Consider the following 26,277-nt stretch of genomic DNA (forward strand, 5'->3'; position numbering starts at 1 on the left):
GTGTGAAATTCATGTGTCACACAGAACATCTACAGCACACGCCTGATCACACATGTGACACACACACACACACACACACACACTTATACACACTCATACACTCACACACACACACACACGCTCACACACTCAATGCACACATACACGCTCACTCATAGACACACTCATATATACACACACACACACACACACACACACGCTCACACACTCATGCACACATACACGCTCACTCATAGACACACTCATATATACACACACACACACACACACACACTCATGCACACATACACACTCACTCATAGACACACTCATATATACACTTGCACACTCACTCATGCACACATACACACTCACTCATAGACACACTAATATATACACACACACTCACACACACACACACGCTCACAGTCACACACTCATGCACACATACACACTCACTCATAGACACACTCATATATACACACACACTCACACACACACGCTCACACACTCATGCACACATACACACTCACTCACTCACGCTCACTCATGCACACATACACACTCACTCATAGACACACTAATATATACACACACACACACACACACACGCTCACAGTCACACACTCATGCACACATACACACTCACACATAGACACACTCATATATACACACACACTCACACACACACACGCTCACACACTCATGCACACATACACACTCACTCATAGACACACTCATATGTACACACGCACACTCACACTCATGCACACATACACACTCACTCTTAGACACTAATATGTACGCACACTCACACACATGCACACATACACACTCACTCATAGACACACTCATATATACACACGCACACTCACGCACACTCACACTCATGCACACATACACACTCACTCATAGACACTAATATGTACGCACACTCACACACATGCACACATACACACTCACTCATGGACACACTCATATATACACACACACACACGCTCACACACTCATGCACACATACACACTCACTCATAGACACACTCATATATACACACGCACACTCACACACGCTCACTCATGCACACATACACACTCACTCATAGACACTTATATATACACACGCACACTCACACACACGCTCACTCATGCACACATACACACTCACTCATAGACACTCATATATACACACGCACACACACACACACGCTCACTCATGCACACATACACACTCACTCATAGACACTCATATATACACACGCACACTCACACACACGCTCACTCATGCACACATACACTCACTCATAGACACACTCATATATATTACACACACACACACACACGCACACTCACACACTCACACTCACACTCATGCACACATACACACTCACTCATAGACACACTCATATGTACACACTCACGCACACTCACACTCATGCACACATACACACTCACTCATAGACACACTCATATATACACACGCACACTCACACACGCTCACTCATGCACACATACACACTCACTCATATATACACGCACACTCACACACGCTCACTCATGCACACATACACACTCACTCATAGACACTCATATATACACACGCACACTCACACACGCTCACTCATGCACACATACACACTCACTCATAGACACACTCATATATACACTTGCACACTCACTCATGCACACATACACACTCACTCATAGACACACTAATATATACACACACACTCACACACACACACACGCTCACAGTCACACACTCATGCACACATACACACTCACTCATAGACACACTCATATATACACACACACTCACACACACACGCTCACACACTCATGCACACATACACACTCACTCACTCACGCTCACTCATGCACACATACACACTCACTCATAGACACACTAATATATACACACACACACACACACACACGCTCACAGTCACACACTCATGCACACATACACACTCACACATAGACACACTCATATATACACACACACTCACACACACACACGCTCACACACTCATGCACACATACACACTCACTCATAGACACACTCATATGTACACACGCACACTCACACTCATGCACACATACACACTCACTCTTAGACACTAATATGTACGCACACTCACACACATGCACACATACACACTCACTCATAGACACACTCATATATACACACGCACACTCACGCACACTCACACTCATGCACACATACACACTCACTCATAGACACTAATATGTACGCACACTCACACACATGCACACATACACACTCACTCATGGACACACTCATATATACACACACACACACGCTCACACACTCATGCACACATACACACTCACTCATAGACACACTCATATATACACACGCACACTCACACACGCTCACTCATGCACACATACACACTCACTCATAGACACTCATATATACACACGCACACTCACACACACGCTCACTCATGCACACATACACACTCACTCATAGACACTCATATATACACACGCACACACACACACACGCTCACTCATGCACACATACACACTCACTCATAGACACTCATATATACACACGCACACTCACACACACGCTCACTCATGCACACATACACTCACTCATAGACACACTCATATATATTACACACACACACACACACGCACACTCACACACTCACACTCACACTCATGCACACATACACACTCACTCATAGACACACTCATATGTACACACTCACGCACACTCACACTCATGCACACATACACACTCACTCATAGACACACTCATATATACACACGCACACTCACACACGCTCACTCATGCACACATACACACTCACTCATATATACACACGCACACTCACACACGCTCACTCATGCACACATACACACTCACTCATAGACACTCATATACACACGCACACTCACACACGCTCACTCATGCACACATACACTCACTCATAGACACACTCAAATATATTACACACACACACACGCACACTCACACACACACACGCTCACACACACATGCACACATACACACTCACTCATAAACACACTCACACACAATAATAGTCAAATCTGTGTGGAATGTGCAGGAATCCTCATTATAAACCCATAAAAGCTGATATTTCCCATTTTCATTCGGTTTAAATTGATGAACTAAAATAGCATAACTAAAGCTGAAATAGGCTAATAATTAATAAAAAACAACATACAGACATATTTAAAAAAGACAAAAACACAACACACAATAATTCAACCTTTAATTAAAAATAAAATGAAAATAGAACAAATAAAAATATGAATTAAAACATATAATAGTATCGCAATCATAGTAAATATCCCACAATTCTCACTTTCTCTCGCAATTCCGAGTTTATGTCTCACAATTCTGAGTTTTACCCCCCTCATCTTCCATTGTGATTCACGTTCATTACTACTGTATACAGTGACTGTACATTACTGTATACACTACAGTAATAATGAACCTGAATGTCAATGGAAGATGAGGGGGGTAAAACTCAGAATTGTATGATGACGTAGTGATCTATGGTAGTGATAAATGCACACACGGGAACATGAACGCGCCGCGCAGGGCCGTGATAAAGGAACGCGCAAGAGTGTAGCGGCGTTCGTGACGTCAGGCGCGTGCGATTATTTTGAACGGGGGTCAAGATGGCGGAGGATAGCAGCTTAAAGCACCGGAATCACACCGGGAAGAACTGCACAAGTAACCGATATAACGAAGGTAAATCCGGCGAGAGACAGCGCGATTGTGTGCGCGTTTTAACGGCCAATGCACGTTTAACGCGAGCGGAGCGCGAGCTGGCTGTTTGGCGGGAGGCGCGTGCAGGCCAGCGATCGCGCTGCGGTAAAAATCAATAATAATAGAATTAATTCATACAGAATTAGATAAACATCAGTAAATCAAAGACGTCAGGCAGTGTGAGAACGGTTTATGAAATATGACCGTTAATTTATGAAATCGTTGAGTGAAATCAGGAATAAAAAATCACCTGAGGACTGAATGCCGATGATTTCACAAGCGATCGATTTCCTTTTATTATCGTGAGTGTGTTTGTTCTTATTAAAGCTCAATATGAGCGTTTATACTTTTGACAGTTCCGTGCGAGTGTGTGTTTCAGTGGTTTGTGTTTATCAGGCCACAGGGGAACAGAGAGATGGAGAATATATCACTGACAGAACATAAACAACTGGAGATTTCAGATGAAAGATAACAGTGAAATCTGGACTAGAGACAGAATTATAATATAGAGCTGATTTACTGATAATGTTGTGTTTCTGGAGGGCTGTATGGCGGATTCTGGGGATCATATGTTGAATTATGTTTTGCTTATTATTATTATTTAAATTATGTAAATTTGGATTTGTGTGGTTTGGAAACATTAAGATTTTAAAATGATTTTGAAAGAGTCTCTTCTGCTCACCAGGGCTGTATTTATTTGATCAAAAATACAGTAAAAACTGAAATATTATTAATGTAAAACAGCTGTTTTCTATGTGAATATACAGTAGCTAACTGTTTAAATGTTTCTACAGGTGAAACTCGAAAAATTAGAATATGGTGCAAAAGTTCATTTATTTCAGTATTTCAACTTAAAAGGTGAAACTAATATATTATATAGACTCATTACATGCAAAGTGACATATTTCAAGCCTTTATTTGTTATAATTGTGATGATTATGGCTTGCAGCTTATGAAAACCCCAAAGTCAAAATTAGAATATTGTGAAAAGGTTTTCATAAGCTGTCAACCATAATCACAATTATAACAAATAAAGGCTTGAAATATCTCACTTTGCATGTAATGAGTCTATATAATATATTAGTTTCACCTTTTAAGTTGAATTACTGAAATAAATGAACTTTTGCACCATATTCAAATTTTTCGAGTTTCACCTGTATATAAAATCAAGTGTTATTTTTAACCATTAATATTATAGTAATTCGCTGACAGGATTCTTGTATTTATTTCTTGAGAAAAATTGACGTACTGTACCTGATATACATCCAAATAAATCGATATCGAATCAAATTGAGTTAAGATCAAAATTGAATTGCAAGCTTAATATTATTCATATTGTCATCTGCGTTTCATTCATGAAGGTTTCCTTGTGTTATTGCAGGACTAATATCTCCCATATTTAAGCAATATTTCCTCTCACAGGGTTTCCATATCTTTTTTATGAGGGGTTTGTTTATATATTGGATTTATATTGGATATTGTGCTGAAATTAACATTTTTCTTTTTACAATTTTTCACATACTGGGCCAAAATGCTCATTTTAAATAACAACAAGGCTTGTTTCTTCTTGTATTTGTAATATCGTAATAAATAATTGCACATTTTGTTTTTAGAAATATGTGCTCATTGTGCTGAATTTTTTTTTTTTTTTTACATTAAATGTTTTGCTTTCTTTTCAAACATTACAAAACAAAAATTTGTGGGGCAATAATGCTGATTCAAAACATTAGTGGTTGGTTAGTAAATTGCAACATATTATTCCAAGGTTACACATTTTTCCAATGAAAGTTAAGAAGTGAGATTTGATGAGTTTACTGTTGAACCCTGAATTTATTCTAATATTTTTTTGTGAGTGATTTTTCCCTCATGTTGCATCACTATATTAACATGTACTGTATAACACAACTCTAACAATGGTCTTAACGTGCAGTTCATGTGGCTTTAGCTAATAGAAGCACATGTGTATAGGATTATCAAGAGTTTAGGATTACGTGTTGAGTGTTTGTTCAGGGCAGTGGTGGGTTGTTTCTGTGTTGCTTTAAATAACCTCCCTGCCCCTGCGTCCATAAACTCTTTATTAATGCGTCAATAATCTAGATATAAAGAACCAAATGACTTCTGGGATGGAAACCTTAATGTGCAACTAACTAGGAAACACAAATACTAATGAAACCATCTTTTCTGCCAATATATCTCATCTATGTTTCAGCTGGATCAGTGTTTTTATGTCAAAGATTGTGTTATCGGCGGTTAAACCGGTTTCGGCCTGTTCACGTCTCTAGATTTAGCCCTAGATATGACTAACGCTTGTGTTTGTGGGAAACGTTAGACGAGCTGATGTGGGTCACTGCGTTTACCACATTCATGTTTTTTCGAGGACAAACGCAGTGATCCAGCAGTGGAGGAGGCCTTCTGGGACGTGACGATATGTACTATATTACCACTATATATAGTATATTACCACCCTAATGTGATCGCTCAGTTTCTCTCACACTCCTCCATGTTCTCCGTCAGGTGTGATTTCATCTGCTTCTGTTCACACACTGATCATTGATTTACAGTTGTGACGACAGGGCTACGGACTAGCATTAGAGAGATTTGGGGGGAGTTTAATCATAAATTAGTTTTGCATTTATAAGTGCAATATTTAATAATATTGCATCATGTTTATTTCTTGGAAATGCACATTTGACAGAAAAGCACTGAGCTCGAGTTGAGATGCAGATAAAATTAAAGTCCCCCTGTATTCAATAATTGTGTATCCCTTAACTCACCAAAATTACATAAATAATTTAAATTCTCACCGGCAAGAAAAAAAATAGGGCTGCAACTTGTTACATGTTAATGACAGCAAAACCTGGTTTGGAAAGGGTTAATCAGTCAAATCAAGTGATCATTGTTAGAAATGCAGATAATCAATAATGCTTTATTATTGAAAGCCGATATATTGGCCGATAAATCTAAATCCAGATTGTTATGTAATTTTTGAGAGCCTGATTACAAAAACAAATGTCTCACAATTAAAAGCACAATTATCGTGTTCTCATTGTAATGTTATGTAGCCGATATGACAGACTTGCGCTGCACATGTTTTTTTTTCTTTTTTTAAAGTGATTCTCATCATATTTCAAGCAATTCAAAAGCATTATGGTGAACAGTGCGCATCTGAAGTGTCTCAGCTGAAGGAAATAATCCATTATTAATCAGCATTTACAGTTTTTTTACAATCACTTTGCAACTATTTTCAGAACCTTGATGTCATTTTTCAAAACTCTAGACACAAAACTCACAGCGGTTATCACTTAACACAGGCTGTCTAATGTTCAAAACATTGCATTGTGCATTCACATCTTTACAGAAATCTTGCACTTGCACAATCATTGGTTCAAAAAACAAATTTACTGTGAAATACCACTGAAACATAACTATAGATCACCCACACACACGCAACCGATAGTTTCACTGTGTCATTGTGCGTACAATCATTAAATATTGTAGAACACAATAGGAGATCCAGGTTTCATTATGGTCTACATGTACAGTAAACACATCTCTGTAACAGCACTGCAGTCGTAGAGAGAATACACACATAGTGGAATCACTGAACAAAGTGTGTAATATATTGATGCAAAACACTACAGTACAATCACAACAGGTTTATTGGAATCAAATCAAAACAGAAATATTAAATATTAGGCTACATCCATGGATATTGTAGTCTAATTGGTTCATGCTCCACGCTAATTGGTGACAATGAATCTCGTTATCTTGAAACTGTCATGATTTACTGTAAACATGGAAGATTGTGTGTGTTTCCATACAACTATGCATTAAGAGTAACGCAACAGTTACTTATCATTTTGAGCAGTTGTATCAGTTGATAGTTAGATCATTGTAAGGAAATTAATAGACACTCGTTTGAAATGTAATGTGTGAATTGCCTTTTGAAATAGTAGTACTGTGATGTTAACCCTTGTGTTCTGTTCGATTTCTGTGTACACCCCTTATGAACCGGGTCAAATTGACCCTAATTGGATTCAATACAATTCCTCAAAAATCACACTATGAAAAACAACAAAGATTTAGAGACAAACTGTAAACTTTTAATATCAACATTTGTCAAACATTACAAAAACATTATATCTGAAAATATGATTTATGAAAATGTTTTTAAAACATTTTTTTTAAACAGTTTTGTTTTGACAAAATTGAAAAATAAACAGTATACTGAATTTTTTTTGCATATATTTATTTTTACTTTTTTTTTTTTTTTTTTTACATTTTATGCTTTGAACATCGTAACTGAACAAAAAAAATGTCTGTATAATGAAATTTTTTCATTTTCCTAAATTAAATTTCCCCAGTTTCCTAAGACCTATTTTCCTAGTTTCATTATTCACTCACTGGGAAGTGAGAAACCAAACATAACAAAAACATACATCAAATAAATGTTTTTTATTTATTTTTTGGCTCTGTGAAGCTGCCTTTGAAAATCCTACATAAAAGTTTTGGTTGAAAGCTAGGTATTTTAGATATCTTGAATATTGAAATGAGAGCTTATTTTACTATCTGTGTCTGACAAAGATTTTCATCTGTAATTTGCAAATAATTCTGAACACTGTAATTTTAGCTTTTTCAAGTGTGTTTGGTTAGGGTTAGAGCACTTTTAGATGCACGTGCACGTTAGAACTGGAGTTGAAGTGCCCTTACATTCAGAAAATAAATGTTTTTATTTTGTGTCTGTACAGTTGCTTTTGACTGGCTGTCTATGAGGGTCAAATTGACCCGCGAACATCACGAACGTAACAGTAATTGTGTTTGTATATGTCAAAACACATCAGCATGTTGAAACTTTGCATGCATGTTCATCATGATAAATGAGAAAAAGTCACAAAATATCAAGACAAAAAACAAAGGTTAACCAGTATTTCCAACAACTTGAAAATCGAAACGGGTCAAATTGACCCGCAACATAACACAAGGGTTAAGTTGTGTCATATTGAACAGGTGATTTTTGTTGAATGAACAAAATGATCTAAGTTTTATGTGTATTGTATCCAAGCAATTGAGAAAAGGGTTAGAGTTTTGAAAAATGTGTATTTTGATCATTGGTTGTGAGTTTTGTGTCTAGAGTTGTGAAAAATGACATCCCGGTTCTGAAAATAGTAACAAAGTGGTTGTAAAAAACTGTAATATATCAGCTAAATTTTCTTATCAGGCCGATAACGATAACAGTAAATATGAACGTATATCGGCCGATACTGATATGGTGGCCGATAGGACTGCACGATATTGAAGAAAAATGCGATAACTCATTAAATAATGCGATATTCGATACGATAATGCTTAAAGTGTGTAAATTATCTTTAAAATATATTAAAAATGATATAACCTAAATGCTTGTTTCACATTGTTTCTGTGAGCAGAAAACATCCCTACAGCTTCTGAAGTGAACATCAGTGTTTTACTGTGTCATGAGAAGTGTTATTAACATCAGTGTGTTCAGTTATCCTACATTAGGGTTATTTAACAACAGAACGTGAATGATCAAATGTAAAAATAAAACATTGCTTAGTTTTCACTGTATGAATTAAATATACGCGGATTCTTATTAAAGCTACAGAAGTGATTCAGCCGAGAGCAGCGAGTGAGTTTCTCTTTGTCTTTTGTTCATGACCCCAAGCCGTTGCGATATGCATATTGCGATATTTTGATCATTTCTATATATTGTGCAGCCCTAGTGGCCAATATATCATTCATATCTACGGGTGAAACTGGAAAAATTTGAATATGGTGCAAAAGTTCATTTATTTCAGTAATTCAACTTAAAAGGTGAAACTAATATATTATATAGACTCATTACATGCAAAGTGACATATTTCAAGCCTTTATTTGTTATAATTTTGATGACTTACAGCTTATGAAAACCTTTTCACAATATTCTAATTTTGACTTGGGTTTTCATAAGCTGTAAGCCATAATCATCACAGTTTTAACAAATAAAGGCTTGAAATATCTCACTTTGCATGTAATGAGTCTATATAATATATTAGTTTCACCTTTTAAGTTGAATTACTGAAATAAATTAACTTTTGCACCATATTATAATTTTTCGAGTTTCACCTGTAATTATTACATAACCGTGCACATGACCGTGAGCTGGCCAAATGACCAAAACGCTCTCAGAACCGGTTTAGGAAACACGGGAATCTCTTCTCATGTTTGTTGTGTGTGTCTTTGCTCAGGTGTGTTCGGGGTGGAGGATGTCTGGCGTAAGATGAGCTCTGATGATCGGGACGAGGAACCGTTGCTGGACGAGGAGGAGGCGTTTGGGCCGATCCAGATCGTAATCGCAGATGAGGATAATCACGAGTTTTCTCTGGACGAAGACGCGCTGGAGCGAATCCTCCTGCAGGAGCGCGTGCGAGATCTCAATGTGGTGGTGGTGTCGGTGGCGGGCGCGTTTCGCAAGGGCAAGTCATTCCTGCTGGACTTCATGCTCAGATACATGTACAACCAGGTGAGAAACAGCACTGCAACACACTTGCACTACATATGAAGAACAGTAACGTTCACTTTTGTACGGGTTCTGGTTAGGAGTGTGCACGAATATTTGAATTTTCGAATATTCGATCTATAATTATTAGGGCTGGGCAAAAAAATTTTTTCTCGATTAATCGTTTTTTAAAATGTGTTCGATTCAAAATCAATTCTCAAAGGCCAAGAATCAAAAAATGTTTTTTCCATATTTATCCATCTATCACCCAAAAGCCAGTATTAGTTCTCCTCCACTGTTCAGGCTTGAGCCTCCGTGTTACAGCGAATGCTGGGAGATTTGATGTGTTTAATCTTAAACATAAAATAACCTGATCCTGTTTGATCACTGTTCTGACACTCGTCAGCATACATTTTTCATCTTGCATCAAAATCCTGTCTATTCATTGTATGCGTTTGAAATAATGAAATATAGAGTTGGGTTCTGTTTTAATGCACCTAAAATAAGAGTTTAATATACAGGTTTGTGGCTCTTAATTTCTTTTTATTAATTAACCACTTGTAAACTTATGTTCACTGTTCTTTTTTATAAATATAGGATTTGTAGACCCGAGAGTTTGCCTGGTGTGCATTTTATAATTGTTCTTGCTATTTGGGATAAGTAGGACCTAATAAATATAATAACTAAATATAATATAATATTATATAAAATATAATATAAATATAATAATACAATATAATCATGTGAGGACAGTGGGTCTATGATTTACCATGATGTCCTCGTGTGAGGACACAGTACTGGCAATAAAAAAAAAACTTGTGGTTGTAAAATGGTTGTAATTCAAGAATGCTTTGGAATATAGACATATGGTTGGTCTTGTTTTTACGAAGACATTTGCCAGATTATTGTAGATTAATAAATTATGATAAATTATGAAAGTGAAACAGAAAAAAAGTTATATAAGTTTGAGTTTATGAAAATATAGTATGTAAAAATATAATTATTTATATTTTATATAAAATATATATATTATAAAATATATTTTACTCTAAAACTGCTAGAAAATTAAAGCCAAAAATCTAAACAAGTTGTGTTCCAAATTTTAGGTTGATATCTCAAAAAATGAGCTTTCAGTAAGATTTTATTTGGGCGTAGTACCAAACTATTTCACTACATGGACAGCCAGCTTCCTTACTGACCATATAAGGGTGTCTCCATTTTCATATGTTTTGAGTGATCTGAACCATGTCTTTCCATAATTTCATACAATTTATTAAGTATACATCATATTCAGAAATAGTATGGGTGTTTTGGCAGTATTTGATTTGATTTCAACCTCTAATAAACATAAAAAGAGCACATATGTGCGTTATAGCTCGCTGCCGCATCACAAATCGAGAATGCATCATATTTTTCTTTATATTCTAAAAATGTTCAGACCTTTTTTCTCATAACATTTAATTAGTGTTATCTTTTGAACTCTTGGCATGAAAACCAACTGAGGTTTCTAACAATCTTGCATGATTTTTCATGTTTTTTTTTCTATTTCAAAATAAAGGCCTAAACACGCCAAATGAATATGAAATATTCTTGTTGCAAATTGATAAATTACTGCTATTCTGTAATTTATTTAAAAAAAACAGCCACCAAATATGAAAACTAGAGATTGTAAGCTTTCAAATGATACTTAGTTTGTCAATATTACTTTAGGTTTTTACTAAGATATTATTGTTCTAAATATATATGGGCAAACGTCCCACGTGGGACGGTGACAGTTAAGGGGATAACGTAATATAGTCCCAATGTCCTCAAACGAGTACTTCATATTTACTGATGTCCTAGAGTGCTACTATTACTAAAATATGTCAAATTTTAATCCCCATATGATGCTAGAGACAGTATTGTACATAAATACATTTGTTTTATTCATATAATTTGAATAGATTTTTTACCTGGGTCATTTTTCTTTCGGGAACTGGTGTAGAAGGGTTAGGGTTAGGGTCATTTTCTTCTTACTGACATTGGTGTAATGTTGTGATGTCACTACAAGATGGTGTGGGCAGTGCCCCTAAATGTGGCCAACATGTCTAAGATTTACAAATTTAACTATCATTGTGTCAAGAGGCAAAAATGTAATGTCCTCATATGAGGCCGCAGGGTCTCAGGAGGTTAAATCTATATTCATTGAGTCGAATTGAGAGCTATCGAATCGGAACATCTGAATCGATACCCAGCCCTAATAATAATTATTATTAAAAAATAAAATATTATTCGAACTTTACTACGTTGCTTTGCTGGCCGTAAATGCAGTGAATCCATGATGAATCCCAAGCACTAACTCAGTTATAATTAAATGCACTGGGTGGCGCTGTGGAGCGTGTTGTTTGAATTTGACATAATGTCGTCGTCTGCCTCGCGAAGTTTGGAATTACTTAGATGAAAATGATTTACTAAATGATATTACAAAATGGAATTACTTTTAATCAAATAATTAATGAAACTGAGTTATCATAATATCACCACCATGAGAAATCATATGAAATCCAAACCAGGGTATCCGCGGGGTATGGTATGGGTATGGAAAAGGTATTAAAATTAACTTCAAGATTCCTGCATATACCCTGCAAACAGCAGTCGAATGAGGAAAGAAATGTCCACCACTGCATTCACATTCATAAGCGCAGCTGAATGCCGAGATAACCTATCTGATAGCAAAATGATTTCGAGACATATGCTTCCTTTAAGTTTCGTTGAGGGAGACCGGTTTAAGAACAGAAAACACGGAAGTGCTGTTAGAAACTTCGCTTCGCACACCGTTATCTGTGTCGCTGCGACGTCTGTCAGCGCAGCGCGTTTTAATTGTTTTTCTCAACATTAACATGTGAAACAATATAAACACGATAACCATATGCTGACTCGAGTGCATATGTACGTTCTGTACGATAATTGGTGCAGTCTGCTTTATTACCGTTCGTGCTGCTTGAGCTTAAATGCTTTTGTTCTTTATATTTTTTGTTTACTCCTATTGTTTAATGTTTTCAACTAAAAGAAAACCTTAAGATATTTCAATCCGTCTATCATTCGATCAGTCGTTTTTTTTTATTTAATATTGAAAGTAGAAAAATTCGAAAATTTTACGACGAATTCAGAATTGATTTTTTGTTCTGAGGTACAAAAATGAATAAACGGCTTGAATATTCGATTTCTACACGTGGGCGGGAATGAAACGGTCCTTTCCTCTGATTTGTCAGCCGAAGATCAATCAACCAGACTAACGAATGGCTCGACACAACCTGTACCGGTACCCGATACGTGGATTTATATTGTAAGCTTGTTTTGTATTTTGCCTAATCGTGAGCTTGTTCAGAAATGGTGACAAAAACTAAAACCTTAAAAAATAATGTTTATCTTGTTAAACTTTATTTAAATAAACGAATATTAGATTTTTTTTTTAGCCCAAATATTTAAATATAATATTTTTTGAAAAATGCCCATTCCTAGTTCTGGTCCAGATTCATGACTGATTGTCGGATTCGACACACACACACACACACACACACACACTCATAGAGCAGCTCTTGTGATGCTGCCGATCGACTTTAATCCATTACAGCCGCTTTACTGTGAAACACTGATGTTTTGTGTTCGTCTGAAAGAGTCTTTTGTTTTGCTGTTGAGAGTATTATTGAGTTTGTCTTGAAGTTTAGACTGACGTCTCACACTGAACATACAGCACACAGGTGTCTCGTGACTGGAGCGGTTCAGAAAACAGAAAAGTCTGACATCAGGTGGCCTGTGATAAACAGCAGAGACAGTGCTGAACGTGTGTGTGTGTGTGTGTGTGTGTGTCTGTCAGAGCTCAGATTTATGGCTGGGTGGGAATGAAGAGCCGCTGACGGGCTTCACGTGGCGAGGCGGCTGCGAGCGCGAGACCACGGGCATCCATGCCTGGAGTGAAGTGTTTGTGGTGGAGAAACCGGATGGCAGCAAGGTAAAAATCAGCCCACATCATTCACTACAGAACCAACATCTGAAACCCCTCTACTGAAACACACAGCTCCAATAAACACTTTTTTTATCAGCCAAAATGAAATTTTAAGTCGGCATGAAATGAAAGTTGCAAATTATCTTCCCTTTTGTTCCGTATATCCAAGTGAAACGCTTCTGGAACAAGAACACATGTGGGCGGGGCTTGATTGTGTCTGTGGGGAATTGTTTGGATGGTTGTTGTTTGCTATTGGCTGATCTCATGTGAGTGACAGGTTATAGCCCCGCCCTCGTCATCAGAGAAGAGATTCTGATTCAAGATTATTAAAACGATAATGATGTGCACTAGGGCTGTCAAATAAAAATTTGAATTTTGAAATTCGTCGAATTAAAAAAAAAAACTGACGATGGAGGGAGAGAGTGTGTGTGTGTGTGTTTGTATTTAGTATTTTTTTTAAAAAATTTCCTTTAGTAAACCTGCACTTTATCAAAAGTCTTGCTATTTATTCAGATTTTCTGCTACTTTAATTTGATTCTACTCCTCATCTGTTGTGATTTCGAAACAGTTTTGGATTGTTTATCATATGTTAATTTAAAAAATCTTTTATAATATTACTTGCTGTTTTTTTTATTTTTTTTTTATTCTATTTATATGATATTTGTATTTTTGTAATTGAATTTTTGCCATGAAAATAGCTTTGAATGCTGACATGGCATTAAATAAAAGAATCTGAATCTGTTGTGATTTCAATTTGAAAAATGTTTCTCTAAAATAAAATGGCAAGAATAAAATGTTAAACTGCTGTTTGAGCTGTAAATCCATCATTTTCTGATCACATTATTTTAGTTCTGATGTGATTCTCACTCGTAGATCTGATCCGTGTGTGTGTGTGTGTGTGTGAGAGAGAGCGAGAGATCGGGTGTGTTCTGGCTCAGTAACCCGTGACCATCTGTGTGTTTGCAGGTGGCAGTGCTGCTCCTGGACACACAGGGAGCGTTTGACAGTCAGTCCACCATCAAAGACTGCGCCACACTGTTCGCTCTCAGCACCATGACCAGCTCCGTTCAGGTACGTCACGCAGGTTCAGTGACCTGTGATCATGTGACCAGAACGTTCAGTGTCCTGATGCGCGTCACGTGTGATCATGTGACCAGAACGTTCAGTGTCCCGATGCACGTCACGTGGGATCATGTGACCAGAACGTTCAGTGACCGGTGATCATGTGACCAGAACGTTCAGTTTCCTGATGCGCGTCACGTGTGATCATGTGACCAGAACGTTCAGTGTCCCGATGCACGTCACGTGTGATCATGTGACCAGAACGTTCAGTGTCCTGATGCGCGTCACGTGTGATCATGTGACCAGAACGTTCAGTGTCCCGATGCACGTCACGTGTGATCATGTGACCAGAACGTTCAGTGACCGGTGATCATGTGACCAGAACGTTCAGTTTCCTGATGCGCGTCACGTGTGATCATGTGACCAGAACGTTCAGTGTCCTGATGCGCGTCACGTGTGATCATGTGACCAGAACGTTCAGTTTCCTGATGCGCGTCACGTGTGATCATGTGACCAGAACGTTCAGTGTCCTGATGCGCGTCACGTGTGATCATGTGACCAGAACGTTCAGTGTCCTGATGCACGTCACGTGTGATCATGTGACCAGAACGTTCAGTTTCCTGATGCGCGTCACGTGTGATCATGTGACCAGAACGTTCAGTGTCCTGATGCGCGTCACGTGTGATCATGTGACCAGAACGTTCAGTGTCCTGATGCGCGTCACGTGTGATCATGTGACCAGAACGTTCAGTTTCCTGATGCGCGTCACGTGTGATCATGTGACCAGAACGTTCAGTGTCCTGATGCGCGTCACGTGTGATCATGTGACCAGAACGTTCAGTGTCCCGATGCACGTCACGTGGGATCATGTGACCAGAACGTTCAGTTTCCTGATGCGCGTCACGTGTGATCATGTGACCAGAACGTTCAGTGTCCTGATGCGCGTCACGTGTGATCATGTGACCAGAACGTTCAGTGTCCCGATGCACGTCACGTGGGATCATGTGACCAGAACGTTCAGTGACCGGTGATCATGTGACCAGAACGTTCAGTTTCCTGATGCGCGTCACGTGTGATCATGTGACCAGAACGTTCAGTGTCCCGATGCACGTCACGTGTGATCATGTGACCAGAACGTTCAGTGTCCCGATGCACGTCACGTGTGATCATGTGACCAGAACGTTCAGTGACCGGTGATCATGTGACCAGAACGTTCAGTTTCCTGATGCGCGTCACGTGTGATCATGTGACCAGAACGTTCAGTGTCCTGATGCGCGTCACGTGTGATCATGTGACCAGAACGTTCAGTGTCCCGATGCACGTCACGTGTGATCATGTGACCAGAACGTTCAGTGACCGGTGATCATGTGACCAGAACGTTCAGTTTCCTGATGCGCGTCACGTGTGATCATGTGACCAGAACGTTCAGTGTCCTGATGCGCGTCACGTGTGATCATGTGACCAGAACGTTCAGTTTCCTGATGCGCGTCACGTGTGATCATGTGACCAGAACGTTCAGTGTCCTGATGCGCGTCACGTGTGATCATGTGACCAGAACGTTCAGTTTCCTGATGCGCGTCACGTGTGATCATGTGACCAGAACGTTCAGTGTCCTGATGCGCGTCACGTGTGATCATGTGACCAGAACGTTCAGTTTCCTGATGCGCGTCACGTGTGATCATGTGACCAGAACGTTCAGTGTCCTGATGCGCGTCACGTGTGATCATGTGACCAGAACGTTCAGTTTCCTGATGCGCGTCACGTGTGATCATGTGACCAGAACGTTCAGTGTCCTGATGCACGTCACGTGTGATCATGTGACCAGAACGTTCAGTTTCCTGATGCGCGTCACGTGTGATCATGTGACCAGAACGTTCAGTGTCCTGATGCGCGTCACGTGTGATCATGTGACCAGAACGTTCAGTGTCCTGATGCGCGTCACGTGTGATCATGTGACCAGAACGTTCAGTTTCCTGATGCGCGTCACGTGTGATCATGTGACCAGAACGTTCAGTGTCCTGATGCGCGTCACGTGTGATCATGTGACCAGAACGTTCAGTGTCCTGATGCGCGTCACGTGTGATCATGTGACCAGAACGTTCAGTTTCTTGATGCGCGTCACGTGTGATCATGTGACCAGAACGTTCAGTGTCCTGATGCGCGTCACGTGTGATCATGTGACCAGAACGTTCAGTGTCCTGATGCGCGTCACGTGTGATCATGTGACCAGAACGTTCAGTGTCCCGATGCGCGTCACGTGTGATCATGTGACCAGAACGTTCAGTTTCCTGATGCGCGTCACGTGTGATCATGTGACCAGAACGTTCAGTGTCCTGATGCGCGTCACGTGTGATCATGTGACCAGAACGTTCAGTTTCCTGATGCGCGTCACGTGTGATCATGTGACCAGAACGTTCAGTGTCCCGATGCGCGTCACGTGTGATCATGTGACCAGAACGTTCAGTGTCCTGATGCGCGTCACGTGTGATCATGTGACCAGAACGTTCAGTGTCCTGTGATCATGTGACCAGAACGTTCAGTGTCCTGATGCGCGTCATGTGTGATCATGTGACCAGAACGTTCAGTGTCCCGATGCACGTCACGTGTGATCATGTGACCAGAACGTTCAGTGTCCCGATGCGCGTCACGTGTGATCATGTGACCAGAACGTTCAGTGTCCTGTGATCATGTGACCAGAACGTTCAGTGTCCTGATGCGCGTCACGTGTAATCATGTGACCAGAACGTTCAGTGTCCTGATGCGCGTCACGTGTGATCATGTGACCAGAACGTTCAGTGGCCTGATGCGCGTCACGTGTGATCATGTGACCAGAACGTTCAGTGTCCTGATGCGCGTCACGTGTGATCATGTGACCAGAACGTTCAGTGTCCTGATGCGCGTCACGTGTGATCATGTGACCAGAACGTTCAGTGTCCTGATGCGCGTCACGTGTAATCATGTGACCGGAACGTTCAGTGTCCTGATGCGCGTCACGTGTAATCATGTGACCGGAACGTTCAGTGTCCTGATGCGCGTCACGTGTAATCATGTGACCAGAACGTTCAGTGTCCTGATGCGCGTCACGCGTGATCATGTGACCAGAACGTTCAGTGTCCTGATGCTCGTCACGTGTGATCATGTGACCAGAACGTTTAGTGTCCTGATGCGCGTCACGCGTGATCATGTGACCAGAACGTTCAGTGTCCTGATGCGCGTCACGTGTGATCATGTGACCAGAACGTTCAGTGTCCCGATGCGCGTCACGTGTGATCATGTGACCAGAACGTTCAGTGTCCTGATGCTCGTCACGTGTGATCATGTGACCAGAACGTTTAGTGTCCTGATGCTCGTCACGTGTGATCATGTGACCAGAACGTTTAGTGTCCTGATGCGCGTCACGTGTGATCATGTGACCAGAACGTTCAGTGTCCTGATGCGCGTCACGTGTGATCATGTGACCAGAACGTTCAGTGTCCTGATGCGCGTCACGTGTGATCATGTGACCAGAACGTTTAGTGTCCGGATGCTCGTCACGTGTGATCATGTGACCAGAACGTTTAGTGTCCTGATGCGCGTCACGTGTGATCATGTGACCAGAACGTTTAGTGTCCTGATGCGCGTCACGTGTGATCATGTGACCAGAACGTTCAGTGTCCTGATGCGCGTCACGTGTGATCATGTGACCAGAACGTTCAGTGTCCTGATGCGCGTCACGTGTGATCATGTGACCAGAACGTTTAGTGTCCTGATGCGCGTCACGTGTGATCATGTGACCAGAACGTTCAGTGTCCTGATGCGCGTCACGTGTGATCATGTGACCAGAACGTTTAGTGTCCTGATGCGCGTCACGTGTGATCATGTGACCAGAACGTTTAGTGTCCTGATGCTCGTCACGTGTGATCATGTGACCAGAACGTTCAGTGTCCTGATGCGCGTCACGTGTGATCATGTGACCAGAACGTTCAGTTTCCTGATGCGCGTCACGTGTGATCATGTGACCAGAACGTTCAGTGTCCCGATGCGCGTCACGTGTGATCATGTGACCAGAACGTTCAGTGTCCTGTGATCATGTGACCAGAACGTTCAGTGTCCTGATGCGCGTCATGTGTGATCATGTGACCAGAACGTTCAGTGTCCCGATGCACGTCACGTGTGATCATGTGACCAGAACGTTTAGTGTCCTGATGCTCGTCACGTGTGATCATGTGACCAGAACGTTTAGTGTCCTGATGCGCGTCACGTGTGATCATGTGACCAGAACGTTTAGTGTCCTGATGCGCGTCACGTGTGATCATGTGACCAGAACGTTCAGTGTCCTGATGCGCGTCACGTGTGATCATGTGACCAGAACGTTTAGTGTCCTGATGCGCGTCACGTGTGATCATGTGACCAGAACGTTTAGTGTCCTGATGCTCGTCACGTGTGATCATGTGACCAGAACGTTCAGTGTCCTGATGCGCGTCACGTGTGATCATGTGACCAGAACGTTCAGTTTCCTGATGCGCGTCACGTGTGATCATGTGACCAGAACGTTCAGTGTCCCGATGCGCGTCACGTGTGATCATGTGACCAGAACGTTCAGTGTCCTGTGATCATGTGACCAGAACGTTCAGTGTCCTGATGCGCGTCATGTGTGATCATGTGACCAGAACGTTCAGTGTCCTGATGCGCGTCATGTGTGATCATGTGACCAGAACGTTCAGTGTCCTGATGCGCGTCACGTGTGATCATGTGACCAGAACGTTCAGTGTCCTGTGATCATGTGACCAGAACGTTCAGTGTCCTGATGCGCGTCATGTGTGATCATGTGACCAGAACGTTCAGTGTCCCGATGCACGTCACGTGTGATCATGTGACCAGAACGTTCAGTGTCCCGATGCGCGTCACGTGTGATCATGTGACCAGAACGTTCAGTGTCCTGTGATCATGTGACCAGAACGTTCAGTGTCCTGATGCGCGTCACGTGTGATCATGTGACCAGAACGTTCAGTGTCCTGATGCGCGTCACGTGTGATCATGTGACCAGAACGTTCAGTGTCCTGATGCGCGTCACGTGTGATCATGTGACCAGAACGTTCAGTGTCCTGATGCGCGTCACGTGTGATCATGTGACCAGAACGTTCAGTGTCCTGATGCGCGTCACGTGTAATCATGTGACCAGAACGTTCAGTGTCCTGATGCGCGTCACGTGTAATCATGTGACCGGAACGTTCAGTGTCCTGATGCGCGTCACGTGTAATCATGTGACCGGAACGTTCAGTGTCCTGATGCGCGTCACGTGTAATCATGTGACCAGAACGTTCAGTGTCCTGATGCGCGTCACGCGTGATCATGTGACCAGAACGTTCAGTGTCCTGATGCTCGTCACGTGTGATCATGTGACCAGAACGTTTAGTGTCCTGATGCGCGTCACGCGTGATCATGTGACCAGAACGTTCAGTGTCCTGATGCGCGTCACGTGTGATCATGTGACCAGAACGTTCAGTGTCCCGATGCGCGTCACGTGTGATCATGTGACCAGAACGTTCAGTGTCCTGATGCTCGTCACGTGTGATCATGTGACCAGAACGTTTAGTGTCCTGATGCTCGTCACGTGTGATCATGTGACCAGAACGTTTAGTGTCCTGATGCGCGTCACGTGTGATCATGTGACCAGAACGTTCAGTGTCCTGATGCGCGTCACGTGTGATCATGTGACCAGAACGTTCAGTGTCCTGATGCGCGTCACGTGTGATCATGTGACCAGAACGTTTAGTGTCCGGATGCTCGTCACGTGTGATCATGTGACCAGAACGTTTAGTGTCCTGATGCGCGTCACGTGTGATCATGTGACCAGAACGTTTAGTGTCCTGATGCGCGTCACGTGTGATCATGTGACCAGAACGTTCAGTTTCCTGATGCGCGTCACGTGTGATCATGTGACCAGAACGTTTAGTGTCCTGATGCTCGTCACGTGTGATCATGTGACCAGAACGTTTAGTGTCCTGATGCGCGTCACGTGTGATCATGTGACCAGAACGTTTAGTGTCCTGATGCGCGTCACGTGTGATCATGTGACCAGAACGTTTAGTGTCCTGATGCGCGTCACGTGTGATCATGTGACCAGAACGTTTAGTGTCCTGATGCTCGTCACGTGTGATCATGTGACCAGAACGTTTAGTGTCCTGATGCGCGTCACGTGTGATCATGTGACCAGAACGTTTAGTGTCCTGATGCGCGTCACGTGTGATCATGTGACCAGAACGTTCAGTGTCCTGATGCGCGTCACGTGTGATCATGTGACCAGAACGTTTAGTGTCCGGATGCTCGTCACGTGTGATCATGTGACCAGAACGTTTAGTGTCCTGATGCGCGTCACGTGTGATCATGTGACCAGAACGTTCAGTGTCCTGATGCGCGTCACGTGTGATCATGTGACCAGAACGTTTAGTGTCCTGATGCGCGTCACGTGTGATCATGTGACCAGAACGTTCAGTTTCCTGATGCGCGTCACGTGTGATCATGTGACCAGAACGTTTAGTGTCCTGATGCTCGTCACGTGTGATCATGTGACCAGAACGTTTAGTGTCCTGATGCGCGTCACGTGTGATCATGTGACCAGAACGTTTAGTGTCCTGATGCTCGTCACGTGTGATCATGTGACCAGAACGTTTAGTGTCCTGATGCGCGTCACGTGTGATCATGTGACCAGAACGTTCAGTGTCCTGATGCTTCTGTTTCTATGTGCAGGTCTATAATTTGTCCCAAAACGTTCAGGAAGACGATCTGCAACATCTTCAGGTGAGACTCACTGTTCAGTCCTGATCCATGAGTGTTTACAGGTCGAGTCAGGCTTAAACCAATAGTTCACTTGAAAATTACATTTGTCATCATTTACTCGACCCTCAAGTTGTTTCAAACCTGTATGACTTTCTTTCTTCTGCTGAACATAAGAGAAAAATATTTTGAAGAATGTCAGTAACCAAACAGTTTTCCAGTGTTTACAGGCTTAAAAACGGCTGAAAGTCATTGTGTTGAATGGTAAATATCAAATAGACGTGCCCAACATGATTTATTCTTCACAGATATTTTTTTTTTAGTTTGGTTAATTAATTTATGAAGCACGTTTAAAAAAAAATGTTAAAACCAAAGTGCTGTACAACAAATAAAGAGCAAACTTAAAACATAATTAAACATCTGAAAAACCAATGAAAATGACAGAATTAAAACATAAAGAATAAAAATAAGTCAAAATAAATTATCATTAGTGGATTATTTTAACATTTAAGTTGGTCTTGTGGCTCTACATGCTCTGGAACGTTGCATTTAGACTCGTTTTAATGCTCTAAATCTGTTTGTTACATTAAATAGTACTAATAATAAACAGTATAGGATGTTTTCTGTGCCGTTTCATTCTTCGTCTAGGTTCATACGTCAGATGGACGTCTTTGGCGTCTTTTCTTTTTAAAGGTGTCTTTACGAGAATTATGATTATGATATAATACTTTATTCTCAGACAAGTCTGAAATTTTTCTTGCAAGACAGTATCTACGTTTACACAAATCAACATCCAATAAACTTGATCCACAAACGAAACTATTGTGCAATAGTCTGCTGGGTCTGTCTTCTATTAAAAGAGGTCTATATTTCAAAGCATTCAAGAATTACAATCGCTTAAGTTCATATCTATGATGAAAACGGGGGCTGACGGTTAACAGGTTTAGTACGTCTCACTGTATCATGAATCCTTTGAGATGTCGTCATGTTGCAGGATTATACATGTTAAAGTGTGCTTCTGTATTATAATGTGTTTTTGCTTTTTAATCTTTTTTTTTCCAGCTCTTCACAGAGTATGGCCGACTGGCCATGGAGGAGATCTACCAGAAACCCTTCCAGGTACTGTGTGTGTGTGAGCACACACGCTGAGAGAGTGAGCGTGCGAGAGTGAGCGTGCGCGAGGGTGAGCGTGCGCGAGGGTGAGCGTGCGCGAGGGTGAGCGTGCGCGAGGGTGAGCGCGCGCGAGAGTGGGTGAGCGCGCGCGAGAGTGGGTGAGCGCGCGCGAGAGTGGGTGAGCGCGCGCGAGAGTGGGTGAGCGCGCGCGAGAGTGGGTGAGCGTGCGAGGGTGACCGTGCGAGAGTGAGCGTGCGCGAGAGTGGGTGAGCGTGCGCGAGAGTGGGTGAGCGCGCGCGAGAGTGGGTGAGCGTGCGCGAGGGTGACCGTGCGAGAGTGAGCGTGCGCGAGGGTGAGCGTGCGCGAGGGTGAGCGTGCGCGAGAGTGGGTGAGCGCGCGCGAGAGTGGGTGAGCGCGCGCGAGAGTGGGTGAGCGTGCGAGGGTGACCGTGCGAGAGTGAGCGTGCGCGAGAGTGGGTGAGCGCGCGCGAGAGTGGGTGAGCGCGCGCGAGAGTGGGTGAGCGTGCGCGAGGGTGAGCGTGCGCGAGGGTGAGCGTGCGCGAGGGTGAGCGTGCGCGAGAGTGGGTGAGCGTGCGAGGGTGACCGTGCGAGAGTGAGCGTGCGCGAGAGTGGGTGAGCGTGCGCGAGAGTGGGTGAGCGTGCGCGAGAGTGGGTGAGCGCGCGCGAGAGTGGGTGAGCGTGCGCGAGGGTGACCGTGCGAGAGTGAGCGTGCGCGAGGGTGAGCGTGCGCGAGGGTGAGCGCGCGCGAGAGTGGGTGAGCGCGCGCGAGAGTGGGTGAGCGCGCGCGAGAGTGGGTGAGCGCGCGCGAGAGTGGGTGAGCGTGCGAGGGTGACCGTGCGAGAGTGAGCGTGCGCGAGAGTGGGTGAGCGTGCGCGAGAGTGGGTGAGCGTGCGCGAGAGTGGGTGAGCGTGCGCGAGGGTGACCGTGCGAGAGTGAGCGTGCGCGAGGGTGAGCGTGCGCGAGAGTGGGTGAGCGTGCGCGAGAGTGGGTGAGCGTGCGAGGGTGACCGTGCGAGAGTGAGCGTGCGCGAGAGTGGGTGAGCGCGCGCGAGAGTGGGTGAGCGCGCGCGAGAGTGGGTGAGCGTGCGAGGGTGACCGTGCGAGAGTGAGCGTGCGCGAGGGTGAGCGTGCGCGAGAGTGGGTGAGCGTGCGCGAGAGTGGGTGAGCGTGCGCGAGGGTGACCGTGCGAGAGTGAGCGTGCGCGAGGGTGAGCGTGCGCGAGAGTGGGTGAGCGTGCGAGGGTGACCGTGCGAGAGTGAGCGTGCGCGAGGGTGAGCGTGCGCGAGAGTGGGTGAGCGCGCGCGAGAGTGGGTGAGCGTGCGAGGGTGACCGTGCGAGAGTGAGCGTGCGCGAGGGTGAGCGTGCGCGAGAGTGGGTGAGCGTGCGCGAGAGTGGGTGAGCGTGCGCGAGAGTGGGTGAGCGCGCGAGAGTGGGTGAGAGTGTGTGACAGAGAGTGTGTGTGCGCGTGACCGAGAGTGTACACGCGAGAGAGAGAGTGTGTGAGATCTCTGCAGTAACTCTGTGTGTGTTTGCGTGCAGTCCCTGATGTTTCTCATCCGAGACTGGAGTTACCCGTACGAACACGCTTATGGTCTGGATGGAGGAAATGCGTTCCTGGAGAAGAGGCTGCAGGTGGGTCACATGACAGGTCACATGATGCTGTAGGAAACCGGTTTCTCTTGTTCGTGTCACACAGAGCACTGGTTCTTAACGGTCACTGTGATTTTGCCAAGTCAGGACATGTTCCTGGCATATTTTCATTGTATTGACATACGCCCCCCAAGTCAAGACCGACATATTTTGTTGCGTTCCTGTCCGAACCCTTTCCTTTCTCTAACACTACCCATGACTTATGGGGAAATGATAACACTGATGTAGAAGCACCTAACCCTGGTTGTAAGCCTAAACTTGACATTAACTTGTCAAATCTGATTGGTTGATTGAATGTTGTTCCAGGATCAACTAAGATGTTGTACTTGATGAAATCACATTCACCGGCTCTCAAGATGAATTAAAATGATTGAAAAAAGACAAAACAAACATGAAAATAAGCTAAAACAATTAAAAATGGAATCACAAAATTAATTTTTGTTAATATATTAATAATAACAGTATATCAGTAAAAAAAAGTTTTAAAACAAGCCGCTTTGTCATAATTACTGACATTTAACACTTTACATCTATTTTCCCTCAATAACTAAATGTTTTTTTATTGAAGAAAACACATTTCTAGAACAGTTTTATTAATATTATTAATATAAGCTTTTATTTTTAGTTTTCATCTTAATTAGTTCTAGTCATTTCGTTATGTGCTCTTATTATATTAGCTATTTTATTTTTTTATTTAAGATTTAGTTTGTTTTTATTTATTTTCAGTTAATAATTGTTGTGCTTCAACTTAAACTTCAACATTTCTCATTTTCGTTCAGCTTATATTTATCTTTTATTTTGTTTCAGCCTTATTTCAATTAACAGAATTGTATTTAAATAATTTGGTTAATAATAATAATCCTGATCTGGAATACACAACATAATTCCTGTAATCACAAAATTAATTAATTTAATGTTTAATAAACCGTTAAATAATTTGATATCGATAAAACGGTAACACTTTACAATAAGGTTCGTTGGTTGACATTAGTTAACTACATTAACTAATAATGAACTGCACGTATACAGCATTTATTAATCTTTGTTAATCTCAACATTTACTAATACTTTATTAAAATCTTGTTAACATTAGTTAATGCACTGTGAACTAACATGAACAAACAGTGAACAGCTGGATTTTTATTAACTAACATTAACAAAGATTAATAAAAACAGTAACAAATGTATTGCTCATGGTTAGTTCGTGTTAGTTAATACATTAACTAATGATCCTTATTGTAAAGTGTCACCAATAAAACATTCAGCTTATTCATAACTAGGGCTGTCACTTTACGTTCGAAAATCGATTGCACAATCGATCGGACCAACCAACACAAGTTTCGAAAACGAAAATAGGGAATCGATTTTAACGGCCTTTTTTTATTTTTATTTTTTATAAACCAAAAATGTGTTTTAGGTGGACAGATCAATACAGCACACAGAAC

The 26,277-nt window shown here is 42.1% G+C and overlaps 1 protein-coding gene across 2 annotated transcripts in view; it reads left to right on the plus strand.

Annotated features, from left to right (window-relative positions):
• The first annotated feature begins 3,585 nt into the window (after positions 1-3,585).
• zgc:158270 (uncharacterized protein LOC791213 homolog) overlaps positions 3,586-26,277 on the plus strand; it is a 39,371-nt gene continuing 16,679 nt past the window's right edge. For both annotated transcript variants that reach the window (XM_056243028.1, XM_056243029.1), the window contains exons 1-7: positions 3,586-3,733; positions 9,997-10,271; positions 14,104-14,238; positions 15,199-15,303; positions 22,024-22,074; positions 23,113-23,169; positions 24,722-24,814. In XM_056243028.1, the coding sequence (XP_056099003.1) occupies positions 3,661-3,733; positions 9,997-10,271; positions 14,104-14,238; positions 15,199-15,303; positions 22,024-22,074; positions 23,113-23,169; positions 24,722-24,814 (789 nt within the window). In that variant the 5' untranslated portion in view covers positions 3,586-3,660. The remainder of the gene's footprint in view (positions 3,734-9,996; positions 10,272-14,103; positions 14,239-15,198; positions 15,304-22,023; positions 22,075-23,112; positions 23,170-24,721; positions 24,815-26,277) is intronic.

Source organism: Rhinichthys klamathensis, unplaced genomic scaffold (assembly GCF_029890125.1).
Source record: "Rhinichthys klamathensis goyatoka isolate OS25496 unplaced genomic scaffold, OSU_Roscu_1.1 h1tg000769l_1, whole genome shotgun sequence".
Lineage (NCBI taxonomy): Eukaryota > Metazoa > Chordata > Actinopteri > Cypriniformes > Leuciscidae > Rhinichthys > Rhinichthys klamathensis.